Consider the following 17,401-nt stretch of genomic DNA (forward strand, 5'->3'; position numbering starts at 1 on the left):
GGGAGTATTTTTGGTCCTTTTCACTTAAACAGTTCACTGAAACAGTTTAGTGGCAATAAATGTGTAATGATTGCTGTTGTTACCTTTGTGATCCACTTGCATTAATGACTTTCCTTTTGTGCTACTTGCCATATGAGGTGAAACAAATGAAAAGCTGTATTAATTATTCATCAACTAAAGAATCTTTCACTATTACTATGTTTTAGGTTTGTAGATACTTTTGCATAAACTAATTGATTTTAGTCATAATATTCCAAGTGGTATTAATTAATAATTTAAATATAATTGTTTTGGAAAGTTTTTTAGCCTTGTTCTGAGCAGCTGGCACCGGAAAACAGAATTTGGCAGTGATTTAACTTCAAAAACAAGGAGCTAGTTTTCTGCAGCTGTTATCAAATGAAATTAGTAACTCAAAGGTGTGGGAATAGTTTTGCATGAGAGGGTAATCAAGTCCAAATCCAATTGTGTTCTAACCTAAGATTAAACATGAAAAAAAGTGTGTGGTAGGGACAGGGAGTTTCATAAGGCATTTGCACCACTGACTGAGGAGGGGAGAGAAGGAGGAGGGAGGTTAGTGCCAGAGCAATCATATCTTTTATCTCAAGAACTATTTTCAGCGAAGTATGCTGATTTTATTTTCCATCCTCCCACGCTTTGGATAAGAGTTTCGGGAAGACTTTATTTTTCCTTTGGATATGGATCTAATACAGATTTCAATACCAGGGGACTACCAACCTTTTGGGTAGACTAGTAGTTTGACTTGCTGCAGACATTAAGGTATGTCAGTTCAAATAGGAAGCTGATTTATTGTGAATTGACAGAAAAATCTTTGCTTCCTATACTAGTGCTGCAGACTTCAGCCACTCCGCGTGGAGGGAAATTAGCTTGTCAAATACAGTTTGCCCATGGACGAAGAGGTTTTTAACACTGTAGCACTACAAACAAGTGGGTGTGGGGTGGCAGAGCTTCATAACCCAGGGAGCAGGGTGTGGGATGGAAACTGGGCGCGAGCAAACGCTTCCAGATGGACACAGCACTGCCCTGCAGGGCCCTGCGCTGGTGTGCGCTGCCCACTGACAGCACAGGCAGCTGCCAGCCCCGGCTGCAGGAGGTTCCTGGCTGTCCATCCATCGCCCACTGCACTTGCTCTGTTAGAGCCGTCCCAGCGAGCAGGGAGTCAGCAGCAGCTCTGTGCGCTGTGCCAAGGATGAGGCCGAGGTGTCCCGGCATCGCTGCCACCCTGTACCTCGGCACCTGTCCCCAGGTAGGGCACAGGGCACCTCCCAGCCCTCTGTGGAGCCAGCTCCAGGAGCTCTAATTACATCTGCGGTTTGGATGGCTTTGCTTGGCCATTAAAACTCATTTCACAACAAGTAGTATTGAAGTGAGCAAAGAATATTTGTGGTGGCTGTGGATTTCCTCCAGGCCTACAGGAAGAGTAAATTAGTTACTGAAAACTTGACAGTTTGTCCTGAGTGCTTAACTCCATCCTCTCTGGAAGCTTGATTTTCAGAAGCAAGTGACTTTAAAAGGAAATAGTGTACCCAATGTTTTTTTATTCCTCCACCCTCTTTTTACGGTAGGTCTGTAATTGCAAAACCAGACAGAAGTGATTTGTTTGAAGAGGAAGTGTGGGAACTTCCTTTATAAATATTGCCTTTTGCTTCGTGTGCATCCAAATGTGGTTTGCTCTGCTGGTGGAAATAAAAAGTGCTTGAACTGAACAAGCACTTATTCCTGTAGATCATGCCCCATGTAAGCATGAAAGACAGAAGTTTAATGGGGTAAAAAAAACAACAAAAACAAACAAAAAACCCCACACACATTTAAAAAAAGAAACAAACAAAAAAACCCCAACAAAACAAATTAACAAGAAATAACAAACAACAACAAAAAACAACACACGAAAAACCAAACAAGGAAATTAATAAAGCTGGTTGCTAGTAAGGGAAGAGCTGAAGTTGGTTGAACACAGAGACCGGCTGGGGTTTTGCCCAGCCATTCCCTGTCAGTGCTTTCAGATGTCCTCTGCTCCGGAGCACCGGGCAAGTTAAGGTCCTGTGGAGGGGGAAATCGGTGTTTGCAGAGCCGGTGATTACAGACCCTGCCGTGACTTGCTCCGCAAGATAGGACAGTGTCTGCCCGCAAGATAGGACAGTGTCTGCCCGAGCCAGCTCCTGTGCTGTTCAGACTGGTTTCCTTTTTAAAAAAGTGTCAACATATGTATCTTTCCTAGTGAACTAGAAACAGTAGCCTGTACCCTTCCCCAGCATAGAAATAGCTGGAAAATATTTGCAGAAGAGGGGTTCAGCCACCAGAAGAGCAGCTACACCCGGGGAAGTGTCCGTGCCCAGCAGCAGCAAGCAGATTAGGCTCACAAGAAAGAGACCAAGTTTTAACCTGCCCTGCTAGATTGTTGTGCTTTTTTGGGTTGGGATGGAGGGGTGTTTGGGGGTTTTTTGATTGTTTTTCTCTTAAGTGAGCAGTGTCAGGGTATATGGGCTCTTTGGGGGTGCAGGCTGTCCTGGCTTGCTAAGATAAATCAGATGAGGGGAATTGAGGCAGGGGTCTGGTTCCCAGCTCTGAAGAATTCCAGATTAGGAAGACAGGTCACAGAGAAAGCAAGGGAGAGTATGGAGGGAATTAGGCTGATTCTCTGAGAGGCACTGAAGATAAGAGCCCTTTTGTCTGATTTGAAGGAGGAAAGTGTTCTTATATTGCTTGTAATTAGGCTGAGATTCACCTTGCTCATCGGATTTGATGGACAAATGAGACATTCCTGGTGTTATAACATTGGATTGCTGTGATGCTTTCTGATCTGTTCAGCAAGAGGCACAGCCAGGCCACTGTTGTATTAATGAGAAGGTTGTGATTTTTATGCATTTCTCAGTGGGGACGATGAAATTTCACTCAAGCTTCCAACCAGCCTTTGTAGTGGTTCCTTTTTCCACTTTTAGAAACAAACAAAAGAATGAAATTTGCAGTGCAATGGGCTATCATAGGAAAAACTAGTCACCATCAAAGAAGACACTGGAAACTTCACTGATCCATCCAGGTGGTCTCAGGTGAGGCTTGCCTGGCTCACCATGCCAGTAGTCCTTACATCCTTTCATACCCCACTTCAGAGGAATGGACATCTCAGTTCAGGATGAACTGAAAGGAGTGAACTTTGGGTGATTTTTACTTTTAAATAAAATGAAAAATAAAATTCTCATCTCCCCACTTCTTCCTGTACTTTCTTCTCTGTTCAATGTCATACAAATGCATTTAAAGCCATATAGTACTCAGGATAAGCTTTTCATTCTTTTATGCCTTTCCTCTTGTTTTCCACACCATTATTCACTGCTTTCTCCTTATGTCTCTTACTCTCTCTTATCCATGCCTCATTCCCCATTTAACATTCTTTGCTCCTTTTTACCTTCCTACAATTCACATTTTTTCCTCTCCTTTTTCACACACACACTATCGTGCCTGCTCCTTTTTCCAATAATGAAAGTCCAATAAGGAATTCTGTAATTCAAGGAGTAAACCTTCAAATTCTTGTTTGAGTACTGAGTACATGATGAAAGAGACTGCAGGACTGGGCCCTTGCTTGGCAGATAGATGTAGTATTAGTATTGGTAATGAAGCCAATTTTAAAGTAGTCTTATTTACTTTGGTGGTTTGTATCACTTTGGTTGACTATTAAAATATGTATTTTTAAGGTGAGGTGAGCACCAATGACATTGCATAAAGAATTTCAAGAATTTAGTATAAAAGGCTTTATAGAGGTAATATATTACTCCCAGTTCAGAAAAATGAAGTGGCACTTTAAAATCAGTTTTACTAGCACCCTGTGTTTAAAAGAAAACACTTCTTTTTCTTTTTGTTTAACTTCCTGTGCAAGTCTGGGCATGTCTGAGGCTACCAGGATCCAATTTCATGTAGTATCCTATTTCAAATCCAGGCAGTTGCAGACTGATTGAAAATCAGTGCTGTCAGAAGTAAAACTGCCTGTGGAATGCCTTCAGTGACATGAAGATGAAAGGGTGAATGTAATGCAACGGATACTGATTTTCTTTTTTGAGGTGTGAGGCTCTGGAGCAGTGTTCTTGGATGTTGCACCGTTTACCCTGACTGAACAGTAATGGCTGTAGAACAATTTCGGTGAATTTTTGTGTTCTTCAGGTAGTAGTTAACAATTGTGTTGTGAAGAAGGTATGCTTGGTGTTGCTGCGGTTGTTTTGAACCAGAGCAGCAGCTGTAGAATAATTTCATGGCAAGCACAGAGCTACCTGTAAGTCTACATAGCACCAGAATAACACAGGATTCCTTAATAATTCTTGTCAGTGAAATGCTTACTGGTATTTTGAAATGATTGGGCTATTTCAGTGCTTTGAAAACTGCTGGTGAATGTGAACTAGTCTAACTGGTCTGTGCTTATATTGGTTTTTAGGGTCAGCAAAAACACAGAGGGCAATTGGCTTCATTTTCACATGTTTCTTTGCCTCTTCTCTTCCCTGTCCCACAGAGGCCAAAGGATCAAAGGAAAAGAGGACTGTATGAGAACTGAGAACAGAGGGAAACAGTAATGCTGTTTTAGGACTTCGAAGGAGTAGGAAAATGAAGGGAAAATTGAACTTTTAATCTTTGGTTAGCTTTGAATTCTGGGTGTCATAGTTTAGAAATGGAACAGTGCTCCCCAGATAAGATACCCCCAAGACTCTTTCCAAACCAACCACTCACTTGCTCATGCTTTCTTTCCCCTTCCTGCTCCGGGGGAGGAGTTGAGACTTGGAGACATAAAAAGGGGAAAATTACAGGTTGAGATAAGAAACAATTTACTGGAAACAGCAATGAGATACAAAAACAAACAGAGCAACTATATTAATAGACTTATACAAAAAGAGGGTGATTTGCATGGAAATAAATGCTCACCAACCAACCTGAGGTGGTGCAACCCTGAGAAAATGAACAATGGCCAATCTGACAATCTTTTGTGTGACCCAAAGCCAGACTTTTCTCCCTAGAATAAGAGTCCCTTATTTCCAACTCCCATCCCCTCCCTGCTGCTCACTCCAGTGATTATGTGGATGGTATCCTAAAAATACCCATACAGCTCCAATATCTGTCCCTTCATAACTAAAATTAGGTAAAATCACTGCAATAAAATTAACTGTGTCCTGGATTAAACCAGGACACTGGGTAATTTAAAAATTTTGTTGTGCCAGGACTATGTCGAATTCCTGGAAATCTAAGAGAAAACATTGTTCTGCTGTGTAATGCTGGTCTGTCGCCTGTGCTAGGTGATGCTCATGATGTGGGGAACACCTTGCATTGCTGGGAGACCACCAGGTTGCACAAATAGGTTCCTTGCATGGAAGTGGTGTGTCATGATGACTGGCCTTGGCTCCATTTGCTCTCAAGAGAAAGGGAGAGATTTCAGAAAAAAAAGTTGGTGTCCTCACATTCTGAAAAAGTGCTGTCTAGAGCCAGCCAAGAGAATAGCAGTAAGCCAAGCAGAGGAGAAAGAAAGCCAGTAATAAAATTCAGTAGCTCATGTGCTAGAAGTGACATCTGGTGTCTGTGGTCAAGGAGGTGGAGAGGGCAGACTAGACATGACCAAGGGTCATGTAAGCTAAAGAATTGAAGGTGAGGGAAGATAATGCATTGGCAAGATATTGGTGACACTGAGTTAATTAGAGATGTAAATACACTGCAATGTTTAGAGTATTAGGTTGACATCTGATATCACCCTAAACTTTTTAATATTAAATTCTATATCCTGTTTCCATATGGACATGGTCTCAGTGCTGTAATGTCACATTCCCAACACTGAAATGTGAAAATCCATTCTCAAAATTAAGCTCAAAAAGCAGTATGTAGTTTTATCCTATGTGCTCCATCCTATCAAGGGCACTGTGCTTGTTAGCTCAACAGCCGGATAAAAGCTCCATGGGCGTGTAAAAGTCTATATGAAACGTATCTGCTCCATATGTTACATATAGCTGAAGGCTCAGGGGAATAAGGTTTGTGTCTGGGAACCGGATAACACAACTTTCGATCCCTGACCCAGGGCTTGCCCTTTTTAACAAACAAACAAAATCCTTCCTCAAAGAAAAGTGGTTTATGATCTGTTTTTAGCTCTAGAAGCAAACATTAAAAAAAAAAAATACAACCAAAAGAACAAAGAACTCGATATGTTCTTACTTGTACTTACAGCAGCATCAGCTTTAGGCACTGCAGAACAAGTGTCATACTTTGTTCCTTGCTGCTTTCAAAAGCCATTATCTCCCTGGCAGTTGCAGTGCCAGAGCAGCATGTTACCTGCTTGCAAAATTTTGTGCTTGGACACAACCAATCAGCCTGAGTTTACCATCTCTTTGAAATGATGGTATCTGAGACCTTGACCCTGAATACAGAGTTGCAGCTGCCTCATGAGGGAGAGGGCACTTGCAGGATGGAGAGGTTGGTCACCATTGTCCTGTTTCTGCTGGGTCATTGACCATACAAGGTGGTCTTCATCCTTTCCCCCTAAAGGTGTATTTTGATTTGAAAGGCAGAAATTGTCTCATGTGAAAGGTGGGAGCAATTAAGGTAGCTCAGATTAAGACAGGGTAAGAGCTAAAAGTCTAATCTCTTGCCAACCTCTAACTCTGCGGGTTATGGAGGTTAGAGGGAGTCCTCTCCAAAAACCAGTTCAGGGAAGATTGGTTCTTAATCCACGGTAGGACTTTTTCTGTCAAGCCAGGGGAGAGAAGAAACAGGAGGATTAGCCTTGTTAGACTGAAGTTTATGTGACCATCCCCCTACCCACTTGCTCTGTTGTGCTCATGGCTTCTGTCATCTTTAAAGAAAAATTTCTCTGTGCTATCCAAGTACTTTTTGCTTCAGGTCAGTCTGTAAGTGCCTCCAGCTGTTAGAAGACCTGTACTAGTAAGATGAAGTTCCTTTAGCTCAAACAGTCCATTTTGACTGGCCAGCTGGCCAAATCCATACCATGGAGATCAGATCCAGTGTAAGATACTGAAAAAGAGCTGTTGTACTATGAGCAGGAGGTAGAAGGAAGAAACAAAACCAAACAAACTGAAAAAGCCTTGTGGCAGATGGTACCACCTGTGTCCATCCAAAGCAGTGTGCCATTTGAATGGAGAAACCTGGAGAATCTGATGACTCAGTCTGAATACACAGGGAGACAGTAAGTGAGCTTTCTGGCTTGTGTCCCAAGCCTCTTACAAAAAAGGCTTCCAATTTTATAACACAGAAAATTGAATACAATTTGGTAGCATGATTCTCTGGCACAGCTGAACTACAGACTGAAATGCCTGGTGTATCCATGTGAGAACTGCCGCATAAGTAGTTAGATGACTCTGTGCCAGGTCCTGGGTTATGGCTGAAGCAGTTTTCTCAGTAAATACATTTCTGATATTTTTAGCAAAGGAAATACCTTTATTAATGCCTTTATTATTGGGGGTGTAGTTGGCTGGACGTAACAGTTAGGGGTGACAGTATTTGATTACTTTTTCAGGCTCAGCCAAATACTAATTTCCATGCACTTCAGTTCTGGCATCTGCAAAGCTGGGAGGTGAACCAACTGTGCAAGACGTGCCTAAATTACTGTTCAGCAATGCTTGCAAAAATGCTCTTAAGGAAAGAGTGAGCATGGATATATAAAGCAAACTTCTCAGCGGGATCAAGTCTTGTTTTCTTGCTGACTGCCTCCACCTCCTTCCTTCTTGGTTGTTGACAGGATGATAATGGTTCACATTCCTTTGTACTTCCTTTTACTTCTGAATTTTCTTTTCCTTTATATGTTTAAATTGCACCAGATCTGTTTTTCCTGTTGTTGGTAAGACATAGAAAGAAATCTGCCCTTTACCTTGGTCCTACAGACTAATTTTTCTGTCTGTTTGTCATTTGGCTTGGCTGCTTTACTACACTTCCCTCCTATGACTTTCCTCAGTCCAATGCTAGCACTCTCCAGTTAGGCTGTATCATGCAGCTGTGGTCTGAATGTCTCACCCAGCTCTTCTCCCATATGCCTCATCTCACAATTCTGCTCAGCATCTGTGTTCATCCTGTACCCAGTGAGGATTGCTCCCTCATACAGCTTTTCCCTGCAAAGACCCAGATATAGGGTATGAACACAGGAAATTAAATACCATGGAACATTAGCAAAATAAGTTTGGTTTAGGACTGGGCAGCCTCAAGAAACATGAAGGGAAAATAAAAGTCATGCTGATTTTTGTATCTTACTTGCCTGAAAGCCAGTGTTATGTGAGTTTCAAAGTCATGTTCAGTTAAGATGAGATGACTTTGGAGAGAAGGTGGTGGATTTTGCCGGGTGTTCAGGGTCTCTTACCTGGGAACTGCCATGTGGTGGCCTTTTAGTGCATGTGTTGGTTTGTGCTGCAAACTGTTTGATTGTGCATTGCATGCTTTGCTAAAAGCAACTGAGAAATAACTGTGTAAGGAACAGGTCGAGGCATACAACACTTGCTATGTCTATTGCCTGGGATATTTTTTTGAAGACAGTTGTCATCTTCACATTTATGTTGAACAATCTACATGAACCCCTTTCATCACTTTTCAGTATGTATAATGACATTAAAAATATCTGATGATATTTTACCCTTCCCTAAAGGGACAGACATTGCTTCTCTTCCATTCTTAAATGTTTGGTCAGGGGAGGTGCCAAGTACTGCCAGTGGTCAGAGCATGTTCAAGCCCTGGCTAGAGGAGTACCAAGTCATACAATAACCCATCTGTAATGCTTTCTTTTGGGTCATCAGTTTAGCTCTCAGTTCTTCAGTAATTAGTTGTACATCTGTGAGCTACTGCCCATCTGATTTATTATCTGAGCAGCTATTGAAATACAGAACATTGCCCCATTTAGCTTCAGTATGGAAAGTTATAGTGTGATAAAGTTGTGTTTAAAATGTAATAAAACTGACTGTATATAAACAAATTACAAGTTTATATTACACCATAGATGATCTTAAATCAATATGTTAAACTTCATAAATTTAATGTGATTGAACATAGCTTAATGCGTATGAATATATTTTTAATTGTTGCCTTCTTTTATTTAGTAAGAAGATTAAACTGTCCTGGAAAATAACTTGATTATAGTAAAGAAGACTTAGTGGAAAAGTGAATGTAAGTATTTCACAGCTTGTATCAATTATTTATGTTTGCAAACCATTGACATTGGTGATATTATAAATCATGCTACATTGGCAGCTGCTTTTATTATGGCAAGAATGCAGGCTCTGATCACTGTGTGTGTGTGTGTGATGTAGAATATCTGTTATGTGGGTCTATAGGCTAATAAATACATAAATGCTTTTAATGGGGCCAGTGCTATTAGTCACTTGCATGCTTAAGAATTATTTGCAGGAAAAATTACAATATGTAGTTGTCACTAAGTGCCCTTAAAAAATTTAAGAAGTATTTATAAATAACCACAGGGATTCTTAAATTCAGTAATGCAGATATATTTTCCATTTCCAGCGGAATTTAGTCTAACTTGGATTAATGCAGCCTGTATATAGTATTTTTTTGTATACCTGCCCTAAAGATGTAAGATTATAGTAGAAAAAGATTGCACTGTGGATTGGCAGTTCAATTTAGAGTGAAATACAGTGGCTGCAAGTTTCAAGCTAAGTGCATCATTGCTCACTTGAGGTCACTTTTTCAAATCTGCAGTCAATAGTTCTATAACAATAAGAGCTTTGGTTCATTTTCTAGAACTTCTTGAAACTGTTACTTTACTGGTGAATATGCCATTATTTTTCTTAAAGTAATTGCCTTAGCTGTATTTCATAATAATGTGAAGCCCCTAACTGTGTGCTTGCACATGTGTATTTGTGTGTGTATAAATATATATTTATTATGAAGCAAAGCTGTGTCTCTGCAAGTCATTCCCCAGGAGACTTTGAGTGGCTCTGATGTGCAGGGCAGTGATAGTCATGAACTTATAACTACCACAGATTCATTCCAGTGTTTTTTCATATTGCATTTTTCCCACGATCTCACCTTCCTTTTCCCAGAGCCTGTATGATGAGCTTGGAAGCAGTCAGCTAAGCCTTTCCAAATGCTGAATAAAGTATAGAATTAATGACTTAGATGTTAAAGAGGACAGTGATTATGTCTTAAACGTCTAACAAGCTGGGACAATTGTATTTCTAGCCTTTCAGGTTTTATTAATTTGTCTTCAATAATTACTGGCTGACCAGTAGTACTGAAAACTGCAGGAGCTGCATATAGCATTGGAAAGTGCTGTCTGGTTTATATAGAGTTGTCTACTGATATAGGATTGCTTGAAATTAAGATACTCAGATTTGACAACATTGTACCTAAGTTAAAGATTTACAGATTCGGCTGTGCATTGATTCTTTCCATTACTAGTACCTGACTCAGTTTGAAATGTATGTAGGCTTATAAAGCATAAAATCAAGTCCTTTAAAACCTTACAATGTGTACTGAGTTTAAGTGCAGTTTAAGTAATTTACTGGGACCAGTTGCTTTAGTTGCTTCAACATCCTAAAAATACATTTCAAATGACCCTGTTCAGGCCAGTGACATTTCTTGAACTATCCTCTGTGCGTGTGACAAGTTTGAACATAACAAACTTCACATTTGTTAAAGTTTTTTGTCAGTCTCTTTTACACTTTTCTCACCACTCAATCTTCAACTGTTATTTCTGGGAAACTTGGGAAGGGCTATCTTTAGTTCCTATTTTTTGTGAAATAAGCAGAATATTTTTGGTTTCTTCTTTGTCATTTTTAAGGGCCTGTTTAGCAGGAGAGCACCATTTGAGTGTCAGTTGAACTATAAAAGATATCTGCCCAGTTAAATTATTATTTCATGTATATGGGGCAACAACTAAAAGACATGAAGTAGAGCTGTATTTCAGAAAGCTGAGGAAAATAATATTGGCAATGTGATTATTAGCTGATCCTGAAACTGGCAGAGGAATAAACATATCCTACTGCAGAGATGGATGCTAGCATTTTGTCCTTCATGTAAAAATAGATAATATCTCTAGTATATGTTATTTTTCTGATTTTTTGATTTTGTGCAAATGTAGTCTGTGCTCCTATATGTAAACATTTTTTTCGTTCTGGGTCTTACAGGTATCTGACATTAAAATTAGAGATTTATTCTTCTAAACATCAGTCATTTTCAAAAATTAATTTACCTCACATTGGCTGGGATTTTTGCAGTAATAGCAAATTAACAAGTTTTTGTGGAGAGGAGAAAATACCTTTTCATATTCAAAAATGGAGATATTCTCATATACAAAGAAGGCAGAGCTGAAGGGAGGGATCAGAGGGCCTCATGGGAGACAAGAGGAGCAGTGGCTTTACCCACAGCCACTCACAAACTGGTGGTAGAGCCTTGAATCTGTGAAATCCAGCATCTGCTCTTGTAATGCATTATGATGTGTATCACATCTAGAAATATTTATTAAAAATTTTGCTTTACTTAAAATTGAAAATTAAATTTGCAACTTAATAACTGTTAGAATTTTGGCTTTGGTCACTCATAAAGCCAGAAGGTGGAATAAACTTGTTCATCCAATCCTCATTCTCATCCAATAAAATTCTGGACTGACCTTTCGAAGAGATGAAAGACGAACCTGGAATGCTGGATAAACCCAGTGAAATGCTGTGTTTCTTTACCTCATGAAGAGGCAAAAAGAAATGGAGAGCGTGAGCATTTTGTTCCACTCAAAAATAAGGAAAGGCTAGGAAAAACCTAAAATGGACTGATGGAGATGATGAAAAGCCAATTGTGTTGAATTATGCTGATGATACATCAAAATAATCTTGAGGCAGTGACTGCAAGGAGGAGGGAGTGTATGCCTTAGGGAATCAGGAGCAGGCACCATCAAGTACAGCACAGGCAAGAGAGTTCACAGGATGAGGGGAAGAACGCTTGGCCCTGATTAGATACCAAAATTGGGTTCTCACTGTACATTCTGTAATCTGTGATCCCAGGAACTGGTTCTTAATGTAGCACTGAGTGTTTTTTCACTGTTCTCAGCAGTATTCTTATGTAAAATATGTGCACTGGCATCGTAAATAGCCTGATTCAAACACCCTTGTGAAGGGTGAGGACCACATCGTGTCACGTGCTGGCACTAAGCTCTGCTAGCTGATAGGCAGGTTCTTCCTGGAAGGTCTACAGAGATACTTTTTAGACTTCTAGAATTATAAAATATTTTCTCAAAACCAGTGTCCATCTCAAAAATGTGCTTCTTAATTTCAGGATCCAGCTGGATACTATAAAATTAACTACAATTTATGAGAGCTTGGCTCCTGTATTGTGGATGATATAAATAATTCTCAGCAACATTTGGATGAGGTAAATAAAGCATAGAAGTACACTTGATAATAAGGAGAAAAACAAATATTTAGGAGTTACTAGTTCGTTAAGTAATGTCTATGCTGTGCATTAAATGAGGCAGGGAAATGGGAAGAAGTGTCCCATTATAGAGACTATTATGAAGGAGTCACTTAAGGAACTTTAATTCTGTACATGAAAATCAATCAGATTTAAGTCCCCAGAATCACCTCTAAGACACATCTTTAGACCCATAAGACTTAAGTCACCAAAACAAGTAAAAATTGTTCCGTATTTTCTTCATGCTTTGGGCACTGGGCAAAAGTAATGTGACATTGTAAAATGTTCCCACAGAATTTCTGCCACTGGCACACTGAGACCCTAAAGAGCGTGCAAGGGCACTAGACATGGGTTGCATTTGTCTTCATGCATGTGATTTCTGGCGTCTCTTCCAGTACCTGTGTCCTGTCTTTTTTTCTTTCCCTCCATCTCAATCGTCCCTGTGTTGCCTGGCTAACTTTAAGGAGAATACTTCAGCTCCAGGAGAGATGACATCTCTGCACTACTAGCATGAGTAGTCTGTGACACCAGGTCAGGCTGTAACCACCAGCAGTAACAACCACAGGAAAGACCTGCATAATGATCACTCCAGGGTGTGTAGACCTTATTTGCAGACCTATTTATGTTGTTGTTTTCTCACATGCTATCAGATACAATCTTTTATTTCCCTGTAATCTGAGTTCATATTCACTGGGTCATGTAAAGGCCAAATGTCATGCCTTTGCTGCTAGATCTTTGCAATGAGAGTGCCCATGGTGCAAGTCCTGCCCTTATCGGACACGGAGTCACTAGGAGAGAACTGGCTCTACAGGCAAGCCTTGGCTTTCCATTTTTCTCTAGCAGAAGCCCACAGGGTGACCCATCTAAGAGAAGCATTGCACAGCTTCGTACATATTTCATATCACTAGCTGCAGATGAACTGTAATAGAGTTTTGCCCATATGTTGGCACCTTTCCCTCTACAGAGAAATGAGGCCACACTTTACCAGTAGTTGCAGACTTGACTACCTGAAGCATGTTATGTACTTCTCATATTTCACTTTGAGACTTGTCTTGTAAAAAAACCTTGTAGGTTAGCTATAAAAATGTGGTTTATTGGAGGGTATGAATGACCTTTCTCCCTAATCCAGTAACACTTGACTAAGTCTACAAGTTTGGCTAGAAGACCCACAGGAGAGAAGATTCTTGCAACAAAATACAGCTATTTATTTAGAGGTATTCATATATCCTCCTTGAAACGCAGACCCGCATGTCAGTCTTCCTTTCTCATGTTTCTCTGAAATAATCTCCTGGGAAATATGCAGAAAAACAAACAGTAGATTCTTTACCATTTTAGGAGAGGGTTGGAGACAAATTCAACTTCAAAATACTTGGTATTTTAAATGCAAAATGGTCCTTCCTTAATTAATACTTGGCAAAGCATTTTAAAGATCAAAGTGTCAATATTAGCTAATTCTCATGACACACCTGTCAGGTAAGTAAAAATTATATCCATTTATAGCCCAGGAAGCTAAATACTGTCTAACATCAGCATTTTCACACTTGCTACCTAGTTAATTTACTGAAATAAGTAGTCTAATTCTCAAAGGTTCTTCATACTCTTAGTTGTCCTAAATTATGCTTAGAACTCCAGAGTACTCACTCTTTTGAAAGTGAGTGCAAGTATTTTGCTGCAGAAACATGGGTATGTATGGCAGCTGAACCTGAGGCATCCACGCCTAAAAGACCTTTTCCAAACTTAAGCAGCCATAAAAAGACTAGAGCTGGACCTACAAGTTGTCAATTCCCAAGATGGGTTCAGGCCCCTGCACTGTCCAGCTCTCATACCTCAAGGCAGAGTTTCTCAGTGGAAATGAAAAAAGTATGAGGTATAGGTAGTCCTGGGAGGATCAGTCTTCAAAGATTTCTTTTTTCAGATGTGTATAGAAGGAGTTTTTAGAGAGGGAGAGGGTGCTTGAAGTGGAAAGAAAAATGGTGTATGATAGAAATTAATTCTTCTACCTCCTGCTGTTGCTTCCATTAGAGATGCAGGTTATCTTGTTATTTCTGTCATGGCTCTCTCTCCTTTTGTTACAGCATCAGCAGAGTGGTATAATTGGGCTGGAGGACAGATTTTTTGCTGCTCTATTGAGCAATGACTGAAAGGGAGAGGAGATTTTGAACAAGTGCTGTCTCCCCTTCAGTGTGCAGTGCAACTTGTTTCCAAATGGTGTTTTACTTGGAGTGGTGGTGATTGTCAAGTGCCTTGCTTTGTCTGCGCAAACAGTTTTTGTAACCTGTTTGCTCCATTTGGTGTGGCAATGCCCAGCTCTGAATGCAACACAAAACTTAAGGATGGCGTCACTCCATCCCAGTCTGTTGTCCCTCTTGCAGGAGCAGGTGGGAATGCACAAAACCCTAGCCAAAGGCCTTCGATGAGTTGGCACTTAAAGGAGGGAAAAGGCTAGGCTACAAAAAGGGGTCTCAAGGGATTGAACAGCCTGGAGGAGGCGTGCATGGCTGAATTAGGAGAAGGAATTGTTTGGCTTTCAAATTCAGAGAACTTGTTTGCTGTCTTGGCCCTGTTCAAAGTGAGTAAATGCTACTGCTAATAACAAAGCCTGATAGAGGAGGAGTGAAGGATTAAAAACACCAAATGATGACTCACCCTCCCCTCTCCCCCTTCCCCAGTTTCACTCCCCACTAAACCACTTTACCTCACCAAAGCCCTGGTGGCATTTTGCTTATAAATAATCATGTGTTTGAAATGTTAAAATGTGTAGGCAGGGATTAAAAGGATATGTGATGCTACAGCATTAAAACAGTGCAAACCTCTGCAAGGGAATTGTGAAGGAAAATTATTTTTGGCAAGGGCTGCTGCATCCTGGGGAGATCAAGAGAAGGCAAAAAGCAGTTTACCCAAGTCTGGAAAAGCCAAGTAGAAAAGCTGGGTGCAGTAAAATAGGGTTTCACATCAGTTTTTTTTATATTAATAACGTTACATCATCTGAACTTTCGGGGGGCTGCAAAGAGGAGATTCATTGAAAAACTTCTGTCAAAGGTGCCAGCCTAAACTGTTGTCCTTTTCTTACTGTAAAGGTTGGTGAATACACCTGCATGGTTGTCACCCACACTGTAAGAGGTTTCTTCCTTCTCCTAGTGTGTGATGGGAATGGGAGGTAATGCAACTCTGGCAAATCAGTGTGTCAGGCCATGGTATTTTACAGAATAAGCAAGCCAAGTTGCCCATTTGGGTTATTATTGTATATTCTCAAATAAGTGAGAATATTGGCATCAATTTTGTTGTTGTGTCTGGCAACAAAAATTGAGACTTGTCCCTACTTAGAAAAGGAAATGCATTAGAGACTTAGAGGGAACTGTTGCAAATCAGTTTTCAGCATTGACTTTAGCATTGATTGTGCAGCTTGAGTATAATTTTTAGTGTCATTCTCAGATGCTACATTGGCTTTGTCTCCATAAACCTTTGATTCCTGGGCAAAATAAGCCCTTTTTTGGGACTGCTGAGTTTGAGTAGGTGAAATCAGCTTCCTCACCTCACTTCTTAATTTCAGGTGAGTGAGCAACACCAGTGTGAACAATACCGGTGTGAACAGGCACAGATAAAGGCACTGTCCTGCTGCTCTTCTTGCTGATGATCTTGATCTGTACAGGGGAAGCCTCTGAATGCTATGCCTGTAGGAACTGTGCAATTACTAATAAACAAACAGGAGGCCCCATTCATTTTGTGTCTAATTAATTTTTGAGACACACTCTGGGCCTATAGTACTCAGGGAGCAGGGCTTTGAGGAGAACTCCTTGGGGGATGCAGGATACTGCCACTCCTTCATCTCAGCTGCCCCTGCTGCTCCCAACTCCCTACAAGGGCTTTACATTCTTCCACCTGTCTCATAGACCAGAGCTTCTGCAAAAGTGCACTTGAAATCTTCATGCTGCTGATCCCCCTGTGTTTGGTGCCAGGGCAGCCCAGCTGCAGGTGTGTTACAGGTCTCTTCATAGTATGGGACTTCTGCTCCATTCCTACTGTGCATCCTCTTGCTTTGTCCTATTGCCTTAGGTAAACTGCTTTGTCACTTTGCTAAATGAAAATGATTTGGTTAATGCACTGTTTTGTACAGAATACACCATTTCCACTCCTCTTAACCTTTGCTGTTACTTTTGTGCTAGCAAACATGAAAAAATGCCCTGTGCATTCAGGATATTACTTTTTCAATGCTAAATTTTTAATTTATATTAAATATATTTATAAGCCTAGCTTTTGTTCTTGTTCTGTTTTTCTCCCTCCTTTAAAGCATTTAAACATATTACTTGAACCTTCATAATGACATTTAATTAATGTTATATATAATATTATATTTAATTAAGGGATTTAACAAGGATAAAAGTAACAATTTAATACCAAGACAACTTGCTTGCCTAATAATTTTTTAGGGCTAAATTCAAGGCAAGCTTCAACCATATTTGATTCAATTAATATAGTGCAAAAGACATTGTGTTTAAAAATAACCATTCCTTTGGACAGCTAGGCAATGTTCTGGTGTACTGTTACTGCAACGCTCAGTTTGATCAAGCTGACATGACAATGTCATGAAATAATGTCAAGATGTAAAAATACTTACATTTAGGTAGGAAATTTCTCATTGTCAGTCAGTAAGCCAATTACTTTGTAAACAAAAGTCTTGTTTATCTTTGCTGGTTTTCCTTAAAATTGCATGACTTTAATTTGTTACCAGTTAACTGAATCATATCAAGTTACAGTTCCTAGGAATTTACCACTTTGCGAAACATTGGAACTCTTGTTTGTACACAGACAGTGTTCCCTTAAAAATGGATCTGGAAATTTCCAGACAATGAATGGATCTGCCATGGTTTTAAAGAAGCATGTTCTTCAGTGCCTGAGGTTTGGGGGATTTTCTTTTTTACTTTTTTTTTACTTTTTTTTTTCCCCAACCTTGAAGTTGCCAAGTCACAATTTGGCCTTGGCATGCTCTGCATCAGTTTACATCCAAAAATCA

The 17,401-nt window shown here is 40.1% G+C and overlaps 1 protein-coding gene across 6 annotated transcripts in view; it reads left to right on the top strand.

The window, feature by feature from the left end:
* PLXNB2 (plexin B2) overlaps window positions 1-17,401 on the top strand; it is a 249,058-nt gene that overhangs the window by 124,948 nt on the left and 106,709 nt on the right. For 5 of the 6 annotated variants that reach the window (XM_088054880.1, XM_014248934.2, XM_014248930.2 and 2 more), the window contains one exon: window positions 9,072-9,138. The exons of the other annotated variant lie outside the window; for it this stretch is intronic. In XM_088054880.1, the coding sequence (XP_087911006.1) occupies window positions 9,137-9,138 (2 nt within the window). In that variant the 5' untranslated portion in view covers window positions 9,072-9,136. The remainder of the gene's footprint in view (window positions 1-9,071; window positions 9,139-17,401) is intronic. 6 annotated transcript variants of the gene reach the window in all.

This window comes from Pseudopodoces humilis, chromosome 5, assembly GCF_049639895.1.
Source record: "Pseudopodoces humilis isolate 2021_Gansu_Grassland_sample_001 chromosome 5, ASM4963989v1, whole genome shotgun sequence".
NCBI classification, from domain to species: Eukaryota; Metazoa; Chordata; class Aves; order Passeriformes; family Paridae; genus Pseudopodoces; species Pseudopodoces humilis.